The sequence below is a fragment of the Triturus cristatus genome, chromosome 3_2, assembly GCF_964204655.1.
Source record: "Triturus cristatus chromosome 3_2, aTriCri1.1, whole genome shotgun sequence".
Classification (NCBI taxonomy): domain Eukaryota; kingdom Metazoa; phylum Chordata; class Amphibia; order Caudata; family Salamandridae; genus Triturus; species Triturus cristatus.
In genome coordinates this window covers 1030892844-1030911242 of record NC_140584.1, presented here as the reverse complement: position 1 = coordinate 1030911242, position 18399 = coordinate 1030892844, and the positions used below count along the sequence as shown (strand labels likewise).

The following is an 18399-nucleotide window of genomic DNA, read 5'->3' as shown; positions in this document are numbered from 1 at the left end:
GACATGGGGCTCCAAGGACCACCTCCCCCCTCCCCCCAGGCTCTCTTTCACCCGAGCTGGCAGGACATAAGGACGCAGTGACAAGCACCCTGCAGACACAGAAGCCCCTCCCCCCCCCCCCCACCCCAGCAAACACGCATTTGGAATGCAATAGGTCTTGCATTTGCGAGAGTTTAAGCTACTGGCATTGTACATGGCAATGCCTTTTATTTAGGTTTTAAAAACCAACACGTAAATAAAAGGCATTTTCATTTACAAAGCCAATAGCTCAAACTGCAAATGCCTTTATTATAAATTTTATATTGATATCTTTTTTCCTCCAAAAGTGAATTTTTAAAGCTTGCCACAAATTATGAACTATCTCCATCTTGTTGTACAAAATAGAGTTGGAAGAGTCCTACCATCATTTAGCAGGTGATTTAAGGTTTAACTTTGTTTTTATTGGCATTCAGCAATAGAATAACAGACATTTCCATAGGCCTGAAATATGCTGTTCGCTATAAGGAGCCGACTACCATGCATATTAATCCTTAACATGCAGTAACTGGGTGTCCCCAACATGGCCTTGGAGGGCCTATTAAATTGTCGAGAATGATACTTTATCGTCCAAAATCTCGCGCCCCTTCTGGGATAGTAATGCCTTTGAAAAAGAAAGTGAACAAAATACCAAAAAGAAAGAAAAAAAAGAAAAACAGAACACCTCCCCCCCTCTCGAACTGGTGTGCTTGGGAATGGCCGATCTAATCGCTATTAGCGGCGCAAGCATACGTGGACTGCCACATTCCTAGGTCGGCGAGGCAGAGCCCGTCAGGCGGAGTAGGCGCAGTTATCTAGGGCATGTGATTTCATTCATTTCCATTGGCAATAGTGGAAGTAGCGGTTGCCATGTTTCATTGAAGCTTGTCGTGGAGTTGGTGAGTGAGGTCTGTATGCGTTCCATACCCAGGATATACCAAAGCCTATGTAGCCACCCTACACAAGTCGGCTTCACCCACGTTCCCCAATGCGATAAGATGTTTTGGAGAGCCGCCCCCAATGCCAACCCCATTTGTTTACCTTTGCGGGACCTTAGTGGATACGTCAGCGGATTAGGGAGGCCCAAGACCACATAAGCAGACAATCTCGGGATCTGCCTGTCAAATAGTCGATCTACATCGTCCAGTATTGTGGTCCAATAACTAGTCAATTCTGTGCATTCCCATAATAAGTGTACCAACGTACCATCTGCCCCACGCCAACAGGTTGGGCTACGAGCAGGGTTCCCCCTGTGAAGACGGACCGGGGTCAAGTACCAGTACATAGCCACTTTAACTGCTGTCTCCCTGCTAGCAGTATTGCGTGCTGTGTGGGTAGCACGGTAGTAGACATCCGTCCCCTCCTTTTCTGTAAGTTCCCTCCCCAATTCCCCTGCCCATCTGCTCTGACCGGCCGTGAATTCTTTTGAGGGCGTAACACATCATAGAGCTCAGAGATCATTTTCTTATCCGTATAATTCATGTAACGCCATTTTTCAAATTTCGTCAGCTTCCGAGAGACCTTCGGTAGCACCTCTTTATTAAGTAACCAGTGTCTCAGTTGTAGGTAGTGAAACCGTTCGGTCTCTGGGATGCCATATTCTGCACGTACGTCCCGGAAAGATAGGATCCCCTCCAAATCGAAGAAGTGCCCTGCTGCTTTGTATCCCGCCTACATCCATCTCGGGAATGCCCTTTTGTCAGCTCCCGGGGTGAATGCCTTGTTGTCAAAAATGGGAGTCAAGGGCGAGGGGAAAAAGGACATCCCCTTCTTAATGGCGACCTCGTCCCAAACTCGAAGCACCGTGTGCGTTATAGGAGAGCCCCGGAGATTAGGAGGTCGATCCTCACATTTAAGAAAGGGGACCTTCTAAAGCGATAACTTGGCCAGCGCCCTATCCTGGAATAGCCATCTCTTTTCGGATTCAGATCTGTTCCACTCCACTAGATAACAGAGCTGTGCCGCCCTGAAATATTCCAGAATATTTGGTATCCCCAAACCCTCCTCTTCCGGCCATAAGTAGCCCAGCTCTCTGTGCAGCCTAGGTCTAGCCCCCGCCCATACAAAGTGGTGAATTGCTTGTTGCAATTTCTGAATAGTGTCGGGTGGTGGTCAAATCGGTATGGTTTGGAAAAGGTATAATGCTCTGGGCAGTATAGACATTTTGATGGCAGCCACCCATCCCAGGAGGGATAACTGGTGCTGTTTCCACTGCTGGAGGTCTTGAGCAATTTGGGAAGCTAATCTGGTATAGTGGAGCGTAACCGTTTGGGACACCGACGGGGTCAGTTCAATGCCCAAGTAGGGGATAGATGTCTTTACCTGTATCCCTTTGTATGTCATCCCCCAACAGCAAGTAAATGTCCTGTTTTATTCAACGAAAGGATCATTGATTTCCTGACGTTAACCCGGAACCCCGAGACACGGCCAAAGGCCTCAAGTTCCCGCAAAAACGCCGGGACCGAGTGTGCTGGTGTTTCCAGGGAGGCGATGATGTCATCCGCATAGAGGCTTATTGTGTGCCTTTCCCCCCCAAACGGGATGCCCAATATGTCGGGATTCTCTCTGATCTTCTGAGCGAGCGGCTCAACATAGATGGCGAAAAGAAGAGGCGACAGCGGGCACCCCTGACGGGTTCCTCACTGTATCTCAAATGGTCTGGACGTTACCCCATTAACCCTTATAGTCGCCGTGGGCTTGCTGTAACAACTCACTACCCATGCCCGAAACCTCCCAATGCTCCCGCTTAGCACACCAGTTCCCCGCCCTCCCCCCCAACCCCAACAGAACTTCCCCAAATCCCCCCCAATGTCCAGAGCCCGCATCTCTGAAGAAAAAGTGAACAGGGCCATTCCATGGCTCAATACCTGTAACATCCCCTCCCCCACTGTCTTCCTTCACTAAAAGAGTGGACAATGCAGCGAACTTGTTAAAAGTAACTTCCACTTTATTTTGGAAAAATGGGGCCAAACAATTACAAAAGGACATGCTACTTTCCTGTATGTCGTTGGAAGAGACATTTGAGAGCTTCTTTACTGTCAAAACCAGTGTCATGGAGTTTTTAGATGATTCTAATTCCTGAGTAAAGTACTAGATTTTTCCTCCCTTAGCATGGATTTATACACTGCAATACATTGCTTATAATCTTTTTCTGACTGACTATAGTTTTTCCTCCATAGTGTATCTTGTTTACTGCAGACCTGTTTTTCATTTTTCATTCTACCTGGGAACCATGGGGCAGATGGTTTAGTTCTGCCATGGTTGCTCGTCTTGGCAGGAGTTAAAGCATGGGCTTTAGAGCAAATCCAGTTATCGTAGTCATGGGTGAGAAGCTCTAGGTCTTCGGATCTGTTGGGCTTGGCTTATATTAGAGACTGGCTGAATTGGTCAGGTTCAAACTTATGCCAAGCCTGATATGAATGAGAGGAATGGAATCAGGAATGCCCCATTTTGATCTGAACAATTGTAATTTCTTTATCCAGATCCAAGAATTTGTTTGGCAATATGACTCTTTAATTCCTACAATTCAGACACATGATTATAATGGAGTAGGCATCTGGGCACCTAGCTTGTCACATGCCTGTGGCCTCCAGTATCTGCTAGTTCCAGACTGATCCAGTGACACCGCAGATGCACAGGTTTTCTCGCTGGGGTTTTCCCGACCAGGTTTTTCCATTCACCGTTCTTCCTGCCAACACAAGCCCCACCCACCTGTTATGTTCGATATAGGTACCTCAATATAGGTTCAGGTAGTCACCTAACCATTCACCTATATTCTCCCCTATCATTACACTACATTACGGTTCTTGGGACTTATCTTTTACCCAGTTACAATACTGCTTACAGGACGTAGGGTTTTCCCTGGAAACTAGCCTCATCCATTATGCATGAGGATTCTTGGAAACTCAGCAGGACTACTATCTCCTGTATTATAACTATGTACAAGAGTCATTCCATCCATCATCCTAGTCCGACATGACACAGCAAGGTATATCCCCTGAGGGTACCACTTTGGGTATATATAGACACACCATATCTTGCTGAGGTAGTCAGAGGAGAAAAGGACTTCCATGCAGACACACTGATGCGAGACGCTGAGGTTTCTGCACGCAGACACTCCAGCTCGCAGTGGTCTGACATCCCTTGCAGGGTGTCCATCTCGAGACCAAGACAGGATCCCACAGTCTCTCACTTCAGCTAATGGGGTGGACTTTATCCTAGAGGGATTCTTGGCTTTACACCCACATACATTGTAGGTACACTTAGGTACATCTAGTTAGGGACGCATTGTAGAAGTATACATTTATTTCTGTCATGTATTTTATATACTTGCCTGTATTAATTGTTTTAGCACGATGGTAGAAATCTATCATCCTTTCATTCTGTTAGTGCTTATAATCATTTATATCTGTATCTGTCTAATGGTTGTTTCAGCACACCCATTTTACATTAGAATGACGCAGGTTCAATAAATGCTTATTGAAAAACGCCCCCAACGTTTATTCTGTGTATGAGACGAAGTGAGCACGAGTGACTGAGCGAAAAGTATCGCACTGTTTCCACGGTCCAGAGGGATCGAGGTTGTCATGTTCGATAGTTGCCAAGAACTATTCTCTCCTTGGTAAGAGGGGTTTCTAGTGGCACTGTGAGCTAGTTGGTATACAGGCTGACATACCCGGTAGGGGTGTCTAGAATCAGTCTGGATACCAATCCTACAGTGCATGTTGTCTAAACGTGCAGATCCTATATAGGTTTATAGGAACTACACGACACACCCTAGGACCTACTGAAAGAAGGTCTCAGCATGACCGCACAGTAGACGTGCCAAAGGCAAGCCCATCTACGTCTATCCGTGCCTGGACTATGCCCACCTCCAGGACACCGCGCCCTCTCGTACCCCGAAGTTATACCATCGCTGAGCTCTACACTCACGACACCGGACACCACAACAAACACTGCCATCGTACTGATCCATGCTAGAACGTTTCACCTGCACCAAACGCCCTCTACGTAGGAATCGCCGCACACCTCATACAGAGACTTACGACCATACAGAACGCCGCAGACTGACATCCTCAGCCTTCCTCGACAAACCCACATTACATTCTACATCAGGCAACTTCACTGACTCCCCGTACAGAAGAGATGCCAATTCAGGCTGCTGACCAACACATACCAGACTCTACACAACCATGGACCCGCATACATTAGTGACTTCCTGAACTTCCACCAACCGTCGAGAAGACTACACTCCGCCACTCTTTCACTTTCCCATACTTCCTGCATCTACTGAAGCAGAAGTGGAGGACGCTCCTTCTCCCACGTCGCAGCAAAGACCTAAAGCAGCTTCCCCCCGTGCACCTCCAGACCACCACCACACTTCCAAAATTCCAAATGGGCGTCAAGACATGGCAGGTGGAATAAGCCTCCGGGACCCGCAAGTGCCCGATTACCCTATTGGGTGATTAGCCACGCTTTATAAATCCTGATTGATTGAATGCTACTGAATCGAGGAAGTAGAAAACAGTGGACGATGAAACGCTCTTCTATGCAAAAACATTCTGTGGTGTGAAATAGGTTTCTAACTCCTGTGCTCAGTTTCCAATATTCCACTTAATTTACTACATCTGTCACTCTAAGTTTGCATACTATTCCATCTATGTACAATTAGTAGTTTTGAGTACATACCGTAGAAACCATTAGGCTCTTAATAGTAATTAATATAGTAATATAGTAATACTTACAGTTCTTGAAGGCTTGTAGAGAAAACTTTGTGTGAGCTCAACTGAAGGAGCTAAATATTTTTTATTTTTTTAAAATAAAATACATCTACATTCCAAGTATAGAAAAGGGTAGAATCAAGTTTCTTTCATGGATTCTAGCTTTCAATGCAACAGTTACCTCTGAAGCAATATAGCAGGATAGACCTTCCCATTTACATAAAATCACACTTTTTTTTTTTTATAACCACAAGCCAATTCTACTTCCATTCAAATATGTATTCATACTGCAACACTTGTTGCAAGGCAATCTCTAAACACAACTTAAATCAGAAAATCTTAAGAGCTGCAACTTGAATAATTGCGTCACCAATCATTTTAAAATCACTACTTTATCCTGCACCTTGGAACTCAAGAGACAAGTTGTCAAATGTTTGTTTCCAGCACCTAAAATACCCAATTACCCCGTATGCAGACACTGAATTCCACATTTGTCATAAATGCTTTAACCCAGACACGACTGGATTACAGAGCACAATACAACTTGCAGTCCCTGAATAGTTATTCACAGATCTTCAACCTATACAAAATGGAGCGGCCAATTTAGTTGCTGAGCTATAAAGAGATCATATTTCTACCATGCTTATAAAGAGATCATAGCTCTACTACGCTACATGCTTTGCACTGGTTATCGAACTGGAAATTACTTTTAAATCTATGAGAATAGTTCACAAGGCTGTGTACCAACAATTACCAAACTTAATTTAATCAAAATGTAAATGGTACATTCCAATTTGTATACTTTGTTAAGAAAGTCAAGAATGTCTTCCTATCCAAAAGTTCAGACTAGACTTCCACTGAGATAGAGCTGGTGGTAGAGCTTTCTTCATAACTGCTGCTAGGTCATGGAATTCCTTTCCCAGGGAATGTTTGTTATCCTTGACACAGGACGTGAACAGAAGCATGGTGACAGGATCTGGCCCAGCCTTTTGTTTATTACAGTGGGGGAGGGGGAGAGAGGGGGGATGGGAATGTTCGTAGGTGAAGGCATGATCAGTCTTTAGCCGCAGTGAATCCAAGAGAAACGTGTGGAGAAATCTTTTTTCCTGCGGTTGCAACTGCTCCCTGCTTGCTTTCCGCCAACCGTCCACTTTGCTGATTGTTTTAATCTGTTTGCCAGCTGTTTTCATCTGATGCCACTGCTGCTGCTGTTTGGGCAGCTGGGTATCATTCTGAGGTGCAACGGGAGAGGTACGTGTGGTGCAGTGGAGTGGTGCATGGGCTGTGGCTAGTTCTCCCGTGGCCAGAGACTCCTGTTTCTCTGCCTCTTTGCTCCCTTCTGCTGCTGGGTCTCCTGTGCACGCTGTCATGAAGGCTGTGGTGACAGAGACCCAAGTGGTCAATAACAAAGCTATGGTAACCCATAAAGCACCTATAAAACATTAACTAGTTCTTTGATTCTGGAGCACCTTCTATGAATAATCCACAACTTTGTGTCTTCTGGGACTACCTGCCAGCCTCTGACGAAGTTGTAATCCTCTGACTGGAAACTTGTTTTGTGTAAACTCCCCTACAACAAAACTGTGGCACTCCTGGGAGTGCCATGATTACATGCCAACACCAAACAGGCAGCACAGCGCACGAAATTGGTGTGTTCACTAATATCATCCTTCTAATCGGACTCGTTCTTGAGGGGTTAAGAAGGACTTGGAAACATCTTTAATTTTTGGTGTGTAGAAACCCACTAAAAGATAGTCTCCATGCTGGGGAGGCATTATTGAAGAGAGAGCAGTGGGCATAAAGAACGCTGAGGAAGCGGTCGGAGCACACGTGCCCCTGAACGTTAAGGACGTCGCTTCTTCTGGTTAGCACGCTTGGCTCACACTCCGCTGCCTTGGTAGCCCCACAGGTTGGCAAGCTGGCCTTCTTTGCTCTAAAACAGTGGAGTGAGGCCAGTTTTTCTGGGTAGGCTTTGCAGATGGCTCACCCCCACTCTGTCTAACGCATCTCAATGTTGGATGTGCTCATATTTGGTACTCCGTCCCATGATCAAAACCTCATTTACCCTATTCTTTAAGCACCAAAAATGGAGAAATATAGAAAGCCTTTCGCAGTAGTGACCGATCAACGAGCACTATTGACAATATTTGGTGATCCTAAAGCCAAATTGCCTCCACATATTGAATGCTGGGGTTTCAGATTACAAGAATAGAATTACACAATTGTTCAATGTCCAGGGAAAGAAAAAAAATCCTACTGATTATTTTTCAAGAGTGCCAATCAATGCCCTGGATCCCCATATAAGACAGTTGAAGCTGACATAAATTTCATAGTAAAAATCGAGCACACCAGCTGCCATGTCCTTAGAACAAATTCTCACTGCTATGAGTCAAGATAGTGACATGCTAAAATTGAAAGACATTACTGCTAACCAATCTTGGTACCAGCACTCTCGATTGCTTACGAGTGACTGAGTACTGAAAATTTAGAAATGTCAGAGATGAACTGCCTGTACCTCAGGAAAGCCTCACCTTGCACAGAACCCAAATTGTCATTCTGGAGAGTCTATGACAACAAGCAATTGAAGTAGCCTACAAGGGACACCAAGGAATAGTTGCCACAAACAGAGTTCTTTGAGGCAGAGTCTGGTTTCCTCAACTCGACGAAAGGGTTGAAAGAGAGATAAGGGCCTGTCACTTATGCAACTGTCTCTTATCACACTTTACTCACTACCCATGAAACATGTCAGAATTGTCTAACCATGCCATGGAGAGAATTGCTGCTGAGTGTTTGGTCCTCTTGAGAATCAACATCGTCTAATGGTCATGGTTAATAAATAGTCCCGCTTTCCACTTGTAGATGATCTTTTAAAAGGTTACTGAAAGATTAGATGGCATCTTTGCAACATAGAGTGTGCCTGAGATCTTGAAATCTGACAATGGCTCCCCCTTCGATAGCAGAGAGTTCAGAGACTTTCTCAGCCAACATAAAGCATCAGAAAAGTATGCCTCCTTGACCACAGGTTAATAGCCTGGTAGAAAGATTCATGAGTACTCTAAAGAAAGCTGTGCAGGGTGCTGCATTAGAGAAGCTCGATCTCAAGGTTATTTTGAATACCACTCTTGGAGCTTACCAATCAACCCCTCACTCAACGACAGGGGAAAGCCCTGAAACCTTAATGTTTGGGAGAGCCATAAGGACCAAGTTACCTCAATGGGCCACCCTCAGATCAAAGACTAAGACACAGAAGATTCTGGTTGCAAACGGAAAATAAAAATCTGCACTGCAAGCAACATCATGTGAAAGATATTGCTTTCAAGAGAGGAGATCAAGTCCTCGTTCGACAATCCAGAAAAAAAAATCTGATGCTCCTTTCTAGGTTGAGCCCTTTACTGTCACAACCAACAAAGGACACATGGTGACTGCCTAAGGTCCTGGGAAGTCCTGTACGAGAGATTCTTCTCACTTCAGACAAGTGGCTCATCACTCACCAAACATCGATGTCACACTACAGACTGAGTCCAGACAGACAGTTAATGATACTGCAACTGCTGTTGTCCACCTCACCTATGCAGATCATTGATACTTTGTTTGCCAGGTCCAGGGTTGGGATAACCCAATCAGGATGTGTGATTAAAGCGCCATGAAGGATTATTGAAGAATTAAAATGTATTTGCATAAGAAATTATTTATGCATTAATTTATTCATTATAAAAAGTTATAACTTTTTATTTAACTGAGGGAGAGATGTAGTGTTGTGTAAATAAAGAATGATGGAACTCTTTTGGTTCCTGGTGGACTGCGGAGACTATTGACATAAGCGCTGGAGGGTAATGAAATGAATGCAGATTTAGAACTTTGAGCTCTTGCTTACACGCTGAAGAATAGAGTTGTGTATAACTACTCTCCCTGTGTGGTGTGGTCATTGGCGAGTACCCAGGCTAGGTGGGGCGCTACATTATTGAGGGAATCCATGGAGAAAGAGTGAAGGAAAAAAAAATAAAGGGATTGTCGCACCAGGAGCTACCAGTGCTAAAGTCCTCCCTGATCGTGTTCTAGAGAAGTAAATTTAACATATACACGAATGGATGTCAGGCGTCGGCTTAATTGTTTGCCAACATTTGATGGAAGGAATATTAATTAAAACAGTTTTCTTTTATGGATATCAAGCTACAAATTTAGAGTTCAATGACTTCGTATTGATCCCTTCACCAGCACTGCATCAGGCTATTCTGTACCTGGCCTAGCACCCCAACAGAAGCATTACGGCCTCTAGGTGCTTGTCTTCTGGGACCCCCAGCCAACTCTTTCTTTTTAGCCAAAAGCACTTTGCATATTGAAACATCTAACCCCATACAAATCATTAAACAAACAAAACTATTAAACTGTGATAGAGAATTGATAGGAAAGATCTGTCTAAACAGGTCACATTCAGTTGAGACCTGACTCACAAGAAAGCCAAGATGGTAGTGCTCAGAGTCCTCTGGACTGTTAAAGGGGGTGCATCCGAAGCCCCAATTGAAGCACAACAGGTGAAAAGCAACAGGGTGGAGAAAGTCAGGGCTATCAGAAAGGGGGATGTGGATATCTGTAACCGAAGCAAAGCTTGCGATAAATCCGTTCCCTCACTGCAGCCAGTGTTGTGGCTAGAAGAACTCCCTAGTGAGAGGGATGTGTGACAGCGGTCACGAATGCCCTCCATCTAATAAACAGTGCTGCAGATGGTAGTTGTGAGTTTACAGATTGTCGTACGTAGATCGTAGCTTTCCAATGGTCACATGCAATGTTTGACACCATCAACCAGTCCTTCCTTTTCAGTCACCATCGTTTTGCATTCTGGAATTTGCAAGTTTCCTTTTAATATTGTATGCAAAAGCTTAAAACCCCCAACGTGTAACGTACAAATAACTGAAAAGCCAAGAATGAGCTACGGTGTCGCACATCACAAGGGGCCATCTAGTGCTCTCTCCATCGTTTAGAATCTGGGATATCTGTCAAGTTTCAGATTGCTTATATGTGACATTATAATGGCATAAGAGCTATTATGTGCGACATTCCATACTTTGTGTCACACTATGTTTGAGATTTAATTGCAATTAAAACCATGCAGAAAATACTGTGTAAAGATAAACATCAGAAATGACCCTACTTGGTGCCATGTGACGTGCTAGAAGTGTCACTTTTTGGTTTTTTTCAGATGCATTTGCACTGAGGTAGTGCTTCTCGCTGGTGCTACAATGCCATTGAATTTAAAGTTACCTGCGTCTGCAGAGAGTAGCGGCCCCGTAAAAAAGTTAAGACTGACCAGATGTTTAACCATGACCGCTGTTAATCTTTCCTTGACCCTTTATCAATTGTTTAAATATTTCTCGGCATGCCGACAAATGGCTTTTCACCCTCATGGCACAAAAAGGATGACTGTTGCTGAGAGCAGAGCAACTCCCCAAATTGCGTGACAAAACTACTAAGGATTTGTGTTAGTCTGACCCATCCTGCATGGCAGTTGGCAGGGCTGCACCACTGAAAGGTGTAACATTGTGTCATTGCCTCACCCAGATGTGAAATCGCCCACCTGTATTGTTCTGGGGAGATATTTGGTGGTGTGATGCAAAGAAAGTGGCAATAAACCAACAGTACGCCCCTGCAAACCGAATTATGGGTAATCTGCTCCTCAGGAAGTGCAATGCAACAGTGCGTATTCATAATCCAATTACTGACTGAATCTTTAGCTAAGGTATAGATATCCATGGTTCAGAGGAAATTTGAGTGTGTTGGACAATGCCTCCTCCCATATACTAGAACAATGGATGATAAAGGTGTCATCAGAATTTAAGTTGGCTGGAGATCCAAACGGTATGGAGGATAGAGATTGCTTTTTCAAGAGATAGGCAATGGAATACCATACCCAGTGAGCGATGCCAAAGATACACACTATAAACTTGAGGTGAGAGATTCCGATGTCAGTAACAAACAGTGTGACTGTGCAACCAGTGCGATGGTCACTGCCACACAAAGATGCACTGCGGCACAACCCTCCCAGCTATGCAAACAATTCACAGGTCCTCCAGCTGTTCACTTTTCTCATCAACCATAGACACCAATATATTTATAGTGTTAGAACGGCCGCAGTTTATTCACATCATGAGCTGGTACGTAATTCATCACAATGGCATTTGTCATTGACATGCTCAGCTCTCAAGTTATCCTGCATTTTAAAAAGTAAAGCATTACGTCATAACTGGTCCTACAGTGTACAGTCTTATCTTTGTTGCAAATTTAATAACCGTAACTCACATAACCTGTAATGCCTCATCCTTAAAATCATACGTCTCTTTAGTGACTGTCATAAATCATTTTGTCAACAACTCTCCTTCTGACGATTACTTGGCACAGCGGGTCATGGCACCGAGGCTTCCATTGCTACCGACTGTCTGGAATTTGTGGCTCTGTGGCCATGCCTGGGCTGCAAGTGCCTTGTCCGCCCAGCACTGACCATTTCTTACTGCTTTTGTTTGCCCTCGAGTGTCCCTGCCGTGATGTATCCCAAGGACCTTGTACGGGCAATTGTCTTTATATTTCCTTGTGACAAGATACTTATTGTTAACCCTTGTAGCTACTTGCCTGCTTGCAGCTGTGATGCCTGCGTTCATCTGGAACAGGTGGGTGGGATCAGCTCTTCTCCTAGTTGTAACAATGATGCTGGTCACCTCGCCAGGTCGCCTTTGTGCCATGCCTGCGGCCACGCCCCTGTTGCCCCGATAGGGCCATTTAAACCATAACTTGTTTTACCTCTGCTGACCACTCATTTTTGGCACACTCTATTCTCCCCTACCTGCTGCCGGGCCCTCTTAGTGCTGCTCACGGTGAAGGAGGGTAGCCACCATCTCTCTAGGGTCGGCTGCGTCTCCAGGTCTGGTGGGACACCCCCAGCTGTGTGAGTAACCTACAGACCCTCCCGCCATAAACTTTACCCATCAATCATGGACACCACAACATTTGTGGTGTTAGAATAGGTGCATTTTATTCACAACATAAGTTGGTACATGAATTATCGCAACGGCTTTGGTCATTAACATGCTCAGCTCTTTGCTTATCCTGCATTTTAAAAGTAAAGCATTAGGTTCATAACTGGTCCCACAGTGTACAGTATATCTTTATTGCATATTTAGTAACCATAACTCGCATAACCTGCAATGCCTCATCCTGAAAATCATATGTCTCCTTGTGACTGTCTTAAAACCAATTCTTTATGGGTTTCCGTAGTGTGCTTTAACACCCCATCAGGGGTAACAAGCGCTATATAAATACAAACCTTTTTTCCTCTTCTATCCTTCCGAATCCAAATAACTGACTAACCTCACCACTTAAAATGTACTTGCATGTTTCACGATACTAAGTCAACACTAATCCTCTATGGGTCCCGGAGTAGCCTGCTACTCGCCGAAAAAAGCGCTTTGACGCCTCATCAGGGGTAGTAAGCACTATACAAATGCAATTACAATACAATACAATGACACCATTCGCAAAAAATAAATTTCCCCCAGCAAACCTTTTCCATCGTACCATGCAGTCTCTTCCTACAGCACTTCCTCGTATTGCCAATTCAAGACTTCCCTCTTAAGCATTCCCGTCAATACCTAAACTCGCTTTATATTGCCACTTCTAGGCGTTCAGGCCTCTACCCAGGCGTCACCTCTTCTTAACGCTACACCAAATCTCCGCTGGTCACTCCAGATGAGACAACTTTCATGTTATACTCTCCTTTGTCAAAACACTATCACCCTTTTCTCCTGGACGCCCCAGAACAACTCCACCTTTAGGCGCTCAATCACCGCTTATCACTCCCGACCCCACAAACTCCATCATCCCCAGTCTTACCCCTGCAGTACCCATATCCAGTCACTTACTTTTGGGTGTATTTACGAGCTTCTGCCTCGTTGTAAAACTAGGAAAGAAGGAAACAACGAGTAAGATTCAGACACCAATTCCAAATAAAATATAAGTAATTTACAGCTGGACGTTTTTTTTTCTAATAATATAACAGTCTGGCCAAGCGACTACTTTGTTATCCTGTAGTTATATTATTTATCTTCGCCCCTCAACCAAATATCAGATCCAATAACTTTTCGCAGCAAAACTCTCTCCCCACTTATCAACCTCATGTCTTATGTCGAAGAATCTCTCCCGTCACCTCCAACCCTCTACTCTCCTCTCCTCCATCCCCACACCCTACACTCGTTCTCTCCAGGTTCCCTTTTCTACTTACAAACTCGGGAGGCCCCCTTTGCTCTGGTCTTTTAGCCATGGTGTTGCTGTCTTGCGGTCCAGCACAGTCTCCTGCTACACGCCCACGTGTTCTGTGTCATCAACGCGCGCCCCCCATTTAGACATAAAGGAAAGACTAATGAGCGCTTTCTGTAAAGGATTTCTCCACACAGGATGGGGTGGGGTGATCAGTAGTCTAGAGATCACGGCCACAAACCCACGGATCAGTGCTACGTCCCTGTGTTTATTTTTGAAAATGTGTCCGACCCTTAACGACGCGGAGATGTGTCCTATGGCTGAAACGGCCGAGTTTGGCACTGGGAAAGCAGGCTCCAAATCTGGCACAGTATCCTGTCATTCTGGACAAAAAAATTAATCCTCCCCCCTACCGGGAAAATTGTGTAATATGTTCTGGCGCTCATGTGAATTGCTGAAAAGCCCTTGGGCCACGCGCAACCAAAAAAGAACAGAGAGAACCCTATCACAGCGTGGGTGACGTCATCTTCCAGTCCTTCTCTAAGGCGGAAGCGTTATTTAAAATGTCTTCGTACCAGCTGTGCTGCTGAAGTTTCTTTCACTCAGCATGACGTTTCAGAATACTGTCAATGATTGACTAGAGCGGCGCAAGATTTCTTTCGCACCTCGTTATGATTGGCTGTAGCTGGAGACCATGTGTTTCCTGTTTGTTAATCGCTCTTAGATTGGTCGGTTAGGCGGGCGCTGCCTGCCGGCCGGTCGGCTGGCTCCAGAATTATGGCGGAGGTCGGCCGGAGGTTGTTCTGGGTCCAGGCGCCCTGGAACCAAGTTGTCCGCGTAAAGGGGGCCCGGGAACACCACAGGGGAGTATTGGGGTGGAAGAAGGTGCCGTCTGGGTCCTGGGGAATATGCAAAGAGTACTCGTCGGTGATCAGAGAGGTAGGGTATTTTGAGGAGGAGAATCTTTTACTGGGGTTGCAAAGAGAGTTTCAAGAGCTGCAGTCTGGGGCCGCAAACCGCAAAGAAGATCACGCTTCATCTAGTCGGGATGTGAAGTCATTAGGGCAGGCAACCGAGTTTATGGGAGAATGGGTTGTGGGGCGGCACGAGAGAGCAGTCCGTAAAGACCAGCAAGGGGCAGTGAGCCCAAGACATTGGAAAGGACAGGACGGAGTCATTGGTCATAAGCTAGATGCTCTGAGGGTACTCTATTTGCACCTTCTTAGTCGTGCTGCCTCTGCCGATCACTGGCCTTTGTCATCCTCACGTCAACGCTTCAGCTCAGCCAGAATGAACAGCGGCTCAACAGAGACAGTTGTGGGCGCTGCTGTCCACCCAACACACCGCGGATTCCTGACCGTTGCTTTCAGGGAGCGTGCAATCGCGCCCTTCACGAGTTACGGGCTTTCAGCAAGTCCCAGGGGGCTGTTCTCTGCTGCCGGCCAACAGAACTCTTTCACCAGGGCCTACTCCACCACTAATGGAGCTGGGAGGAACAACGGCTCACTGAAGCAACCGCTCTTCCGCAGCCCGACCGCCTACTACGATATCCTTGGAGTCACCGGTTCAGCCACGCAGTCCCAGATCAAGACAGCCTACTACCGCCAGTCGTTCCGCTACCACCCGGACCGCAACAATGGCGACGAGGCGGCAGCGCTGCGCTTCACCGAGATTAGCGAGGCGTACCTCATCCTGGGCAGCGTCACCCTGCGCAAGAAGTACGACCGAGGAACCCTAAGCCAAGAGGACGTGCGGGCGGCGGGGAAGCCTCCGGGGAAGGTGGATGGCTCTACCATGCCCAAGAAGACCGAGAGCACGTCGTCCTCGTCCCGCTACACTCCCACCAAGCCAATCTTCGACTTCGACGAGTTCTATCGAGCCCACTATGGTGAGCAGCTTGAACGGGAGCGGTACATAAAATGGAGACGAGAGGAGCTACAACGGCAAAAAAAGGCTGTCGGTGAGCGGTGGCAGATGAAAAAAATCTCGGAAGTTGCGGTATTAATGCTCCTCTGTTCAGCGGCCTTAATTTTTTTCTCAGTCAGATGAAAGAATGAAATACTGGGTTTTTGGAGATTAACTGTGGCCGAGTTGCCTGCCTGACACTTTTTATATCCTATGTGGATTGCGCTTTACCAATTGATCTCACTGGTGTTTGCTGACCCTCGTCAGTTTGGCTCCCACACAACACAAAGTTGTAAATGCTGCTGAAATACAGACTTGGTTTCGTTTTTCCGTGTAATGAGTGCTGGAGGAACCTAGTCCTGTCCTACCTGTCTACTGAACTCGCCTCTAGCTTAAGGATGCACATCAGGCACTTTATGTTATCTTTCATCTCTCATGTCCGCACTATGATGGTTTCTACTAGGTGGCACGGACTGTAGAGAGCTGACCGAGTTATATTTTTGTGAAACATTTTACGGTCTTCTGCATCAAAAGGCTACCTGGTACATGTGCATTAAAATCTTCACGGATCTTGCTGTGCATCTTTAGGTCTGCTGTCTGTCTAAAGCATTTAAGTGTCTCATGTATTGTGTACTTCGACTGTTGCGTTCCTAAAAAGCTAATATACACAGGCAACGACGTCGTCTATTACATAAGTATTTCTCCATCAAGCTTTACTTCCTTCGAAAATGGGCCAGTTTTACTTTTTTGGGGGGCTAGGGGGAAACTTGACTGATTTTCAGAAAGAGAAGTTTGCTATTCTGTTTGTATAGATTTAGGTTGATGCATTGTAGTCTCTATGACAGTTGACTGTATGCCACTAGTGTTCAGGGTAACGTAAAATCACCCCAACCTCAAACATCAGACTTAGTAGCCTCACTAAGTTTGGACATCTAGGACACAAGTACGAGGCTCAGTGCAGTGATTTCCTTAGTTCAGGCAGTTAGGCAGAGGTGGTGGAGGTTAAGACTGGGTGGACAAGTATCTCCCAGGTTCCTTCAGTAGTCTTGGTTGTCAGCCTGTGTGCTCAAAATATCCATCTACATGGGGTTTTGATGTGAGTTGATCTAGCATGGCTCTGGGAATAGGCCTTTCCTGTTACAGTAACTTGGTTAGATACTCCCGGGACCTCCATAACCTTCCCCACAATGGCCTATCCCTTAGACAGCCGACCATGCACGTGCAACATGGCGCCACAGCCTCTTGTTAGAAAAGGAATGCCGCACCCAGAAACCAGCTCATCTGAGCCTTCATTTATACCCTCACAGGACTGAATGAAGACGTTAGTGGAAACATTCCACGCACTTTAACACAATAACAAAAAAAAAGTGAAGTAGCTCAAGGGAAAGGTATGCCCTGACGTGGGTCCCGTGCTTGCTATGCCACTGGATTCAAGCTAGCCTGGCTGATGAGGGGTGATACGCTCTTAGGGTGATTGTTTTCTGGTCCAGGAAGGACCTGGCTTGGCAGTTTGGGCTTGATTGTTCCTGTGTGGATCAGGGACAAGACTGATTTGCATATGGCCGGGTCCAAACTCGGGTGGCACGGTGAGTAAAAAATGATGGATTTAACCCAGATCTGTGACTGTGGGGTGGATGTTTGACAATGTTTGACAATGTTAAGCATTCTTTCCATCTTATTTTTGTGTTGCTGTAACTCAAGGTGCCACTCCCCAAACAATACAACACACTCAACAAAAATAGCAGAAGCCCAATAGAATACATTGTATTGTAATTATATAGAGCTTACTATCCCTGGTGAGGTGTCGAAGAGCTTTTCGGTGAGTAGCACACTACTCTAGAACCCTAAAGGATTAGTAAGTATTAGTTAACTTGAGCAGTGTACATGTGAGTCTTAGTTGGATTGAAGAGGATAATGGAGAGATAGAAGAGGCTAGAAATTGTTATTTAGGAGATCATAGTAGTATGTTGTTTCGGATGATTAAAAAGGAGCGATCAAGGAGGGAAGAGTCTCTAGAAAAGATGTTTGTGAGGAATCGAAGGCGGGATATATGAGGGAAGAATTTTGAAGCGGTTTACATTGCAGTCCAATGCACCGTCGTGCATTCAGCATTACTTTGCAGATGACAGTTAACAGGTGTTTTGGGACAACAGGAGAATGGGGCAGTAAGCACCAGCCAGGGGCACTGAGCTGTAAAGCAGGGATCCCAGGGGAGAGTGACCCGAGGTACTGGGGAGAACTGGCGGGAGTGGTCAATTAGCATTAGAGCACCTAGCTCTGTTACACGCAAACTACCATGTGTATTGCAGTAGGCGGCTTCTTAGTCACACAACCCAACACAATCAGCCTGGTGAAAAAAGATGAATGGCAAAGGCCTTTGACCGAGCATGAGACAAAAATATACCAGAAAGACTCCAGCTTGTGCTACCTCACGATTCTACAGTTACACCGAGAGGACTCATCAGTGATGTTTGCCACAGTGACTGTTGTTTGCCAGATACCTCAGAACTCAGTTGAG

The 18399-nt window shown here is 45.6% G+C and overlaps 2 protein-coding genes across 2 annotated transcripts in view; one reads left to right on the top strand and one right to left on the bottom strand.

The window, feature by feature from the left end:
* Positions 1-14518, bottom strand: part of BUD23 (BUD23 rRNA methyltransferase and ribosome maturation factor) — a 114304-nt gene extending 99786 nt beyond the window's left edge. Inside the window, exons 1-2 of the mRNA XM_085649674.1 lie at positions 14002-14518; positions 13643-13680 (exon numbers count right to left, since the gene is read on the bottom strand). Coding sequence (XP_085505800.1) covers positions 13643-13680; positions 14002-14040 — 77 coding nt within the window. The 5' untranslated portion in view covers positions 14041-14518. The remainder of the gene's footprint in view (positions 1-13642; positions 13681-14001) is intronic.
* A 141-nt stretch (positions 14519-14659) lies between these two features.
* Positions 14660-16451, top strand: DNAJC30 (DnaJ heat shock protein family (Hsp40) member C30). Its single transcript, XM_085649673.1, has one exon. The coding sequence runs from the start codon at positions 14754-14756 to the stop codon at positions 16023-16025; it is 1272 nt and encodes a 423-aa protein (XP_085505799.1). The 5' UTR covers positions 14660-14753; the 3' UTR covers positions 16026-16451.
* The last annotated feature ends 1948 nt before the right edge of the window (positions 16452-18399 follow it).

Excerpts from the sequence above, each read along its gene's own strand:
- DNAJC30 (XM_085649673.1), top strand. The coding sequence starts at position 14,754 with ATGGCGGAGGTCGGCCGGAGGTTGTTCTGGGTCCAGGCGCCCTGGAAC.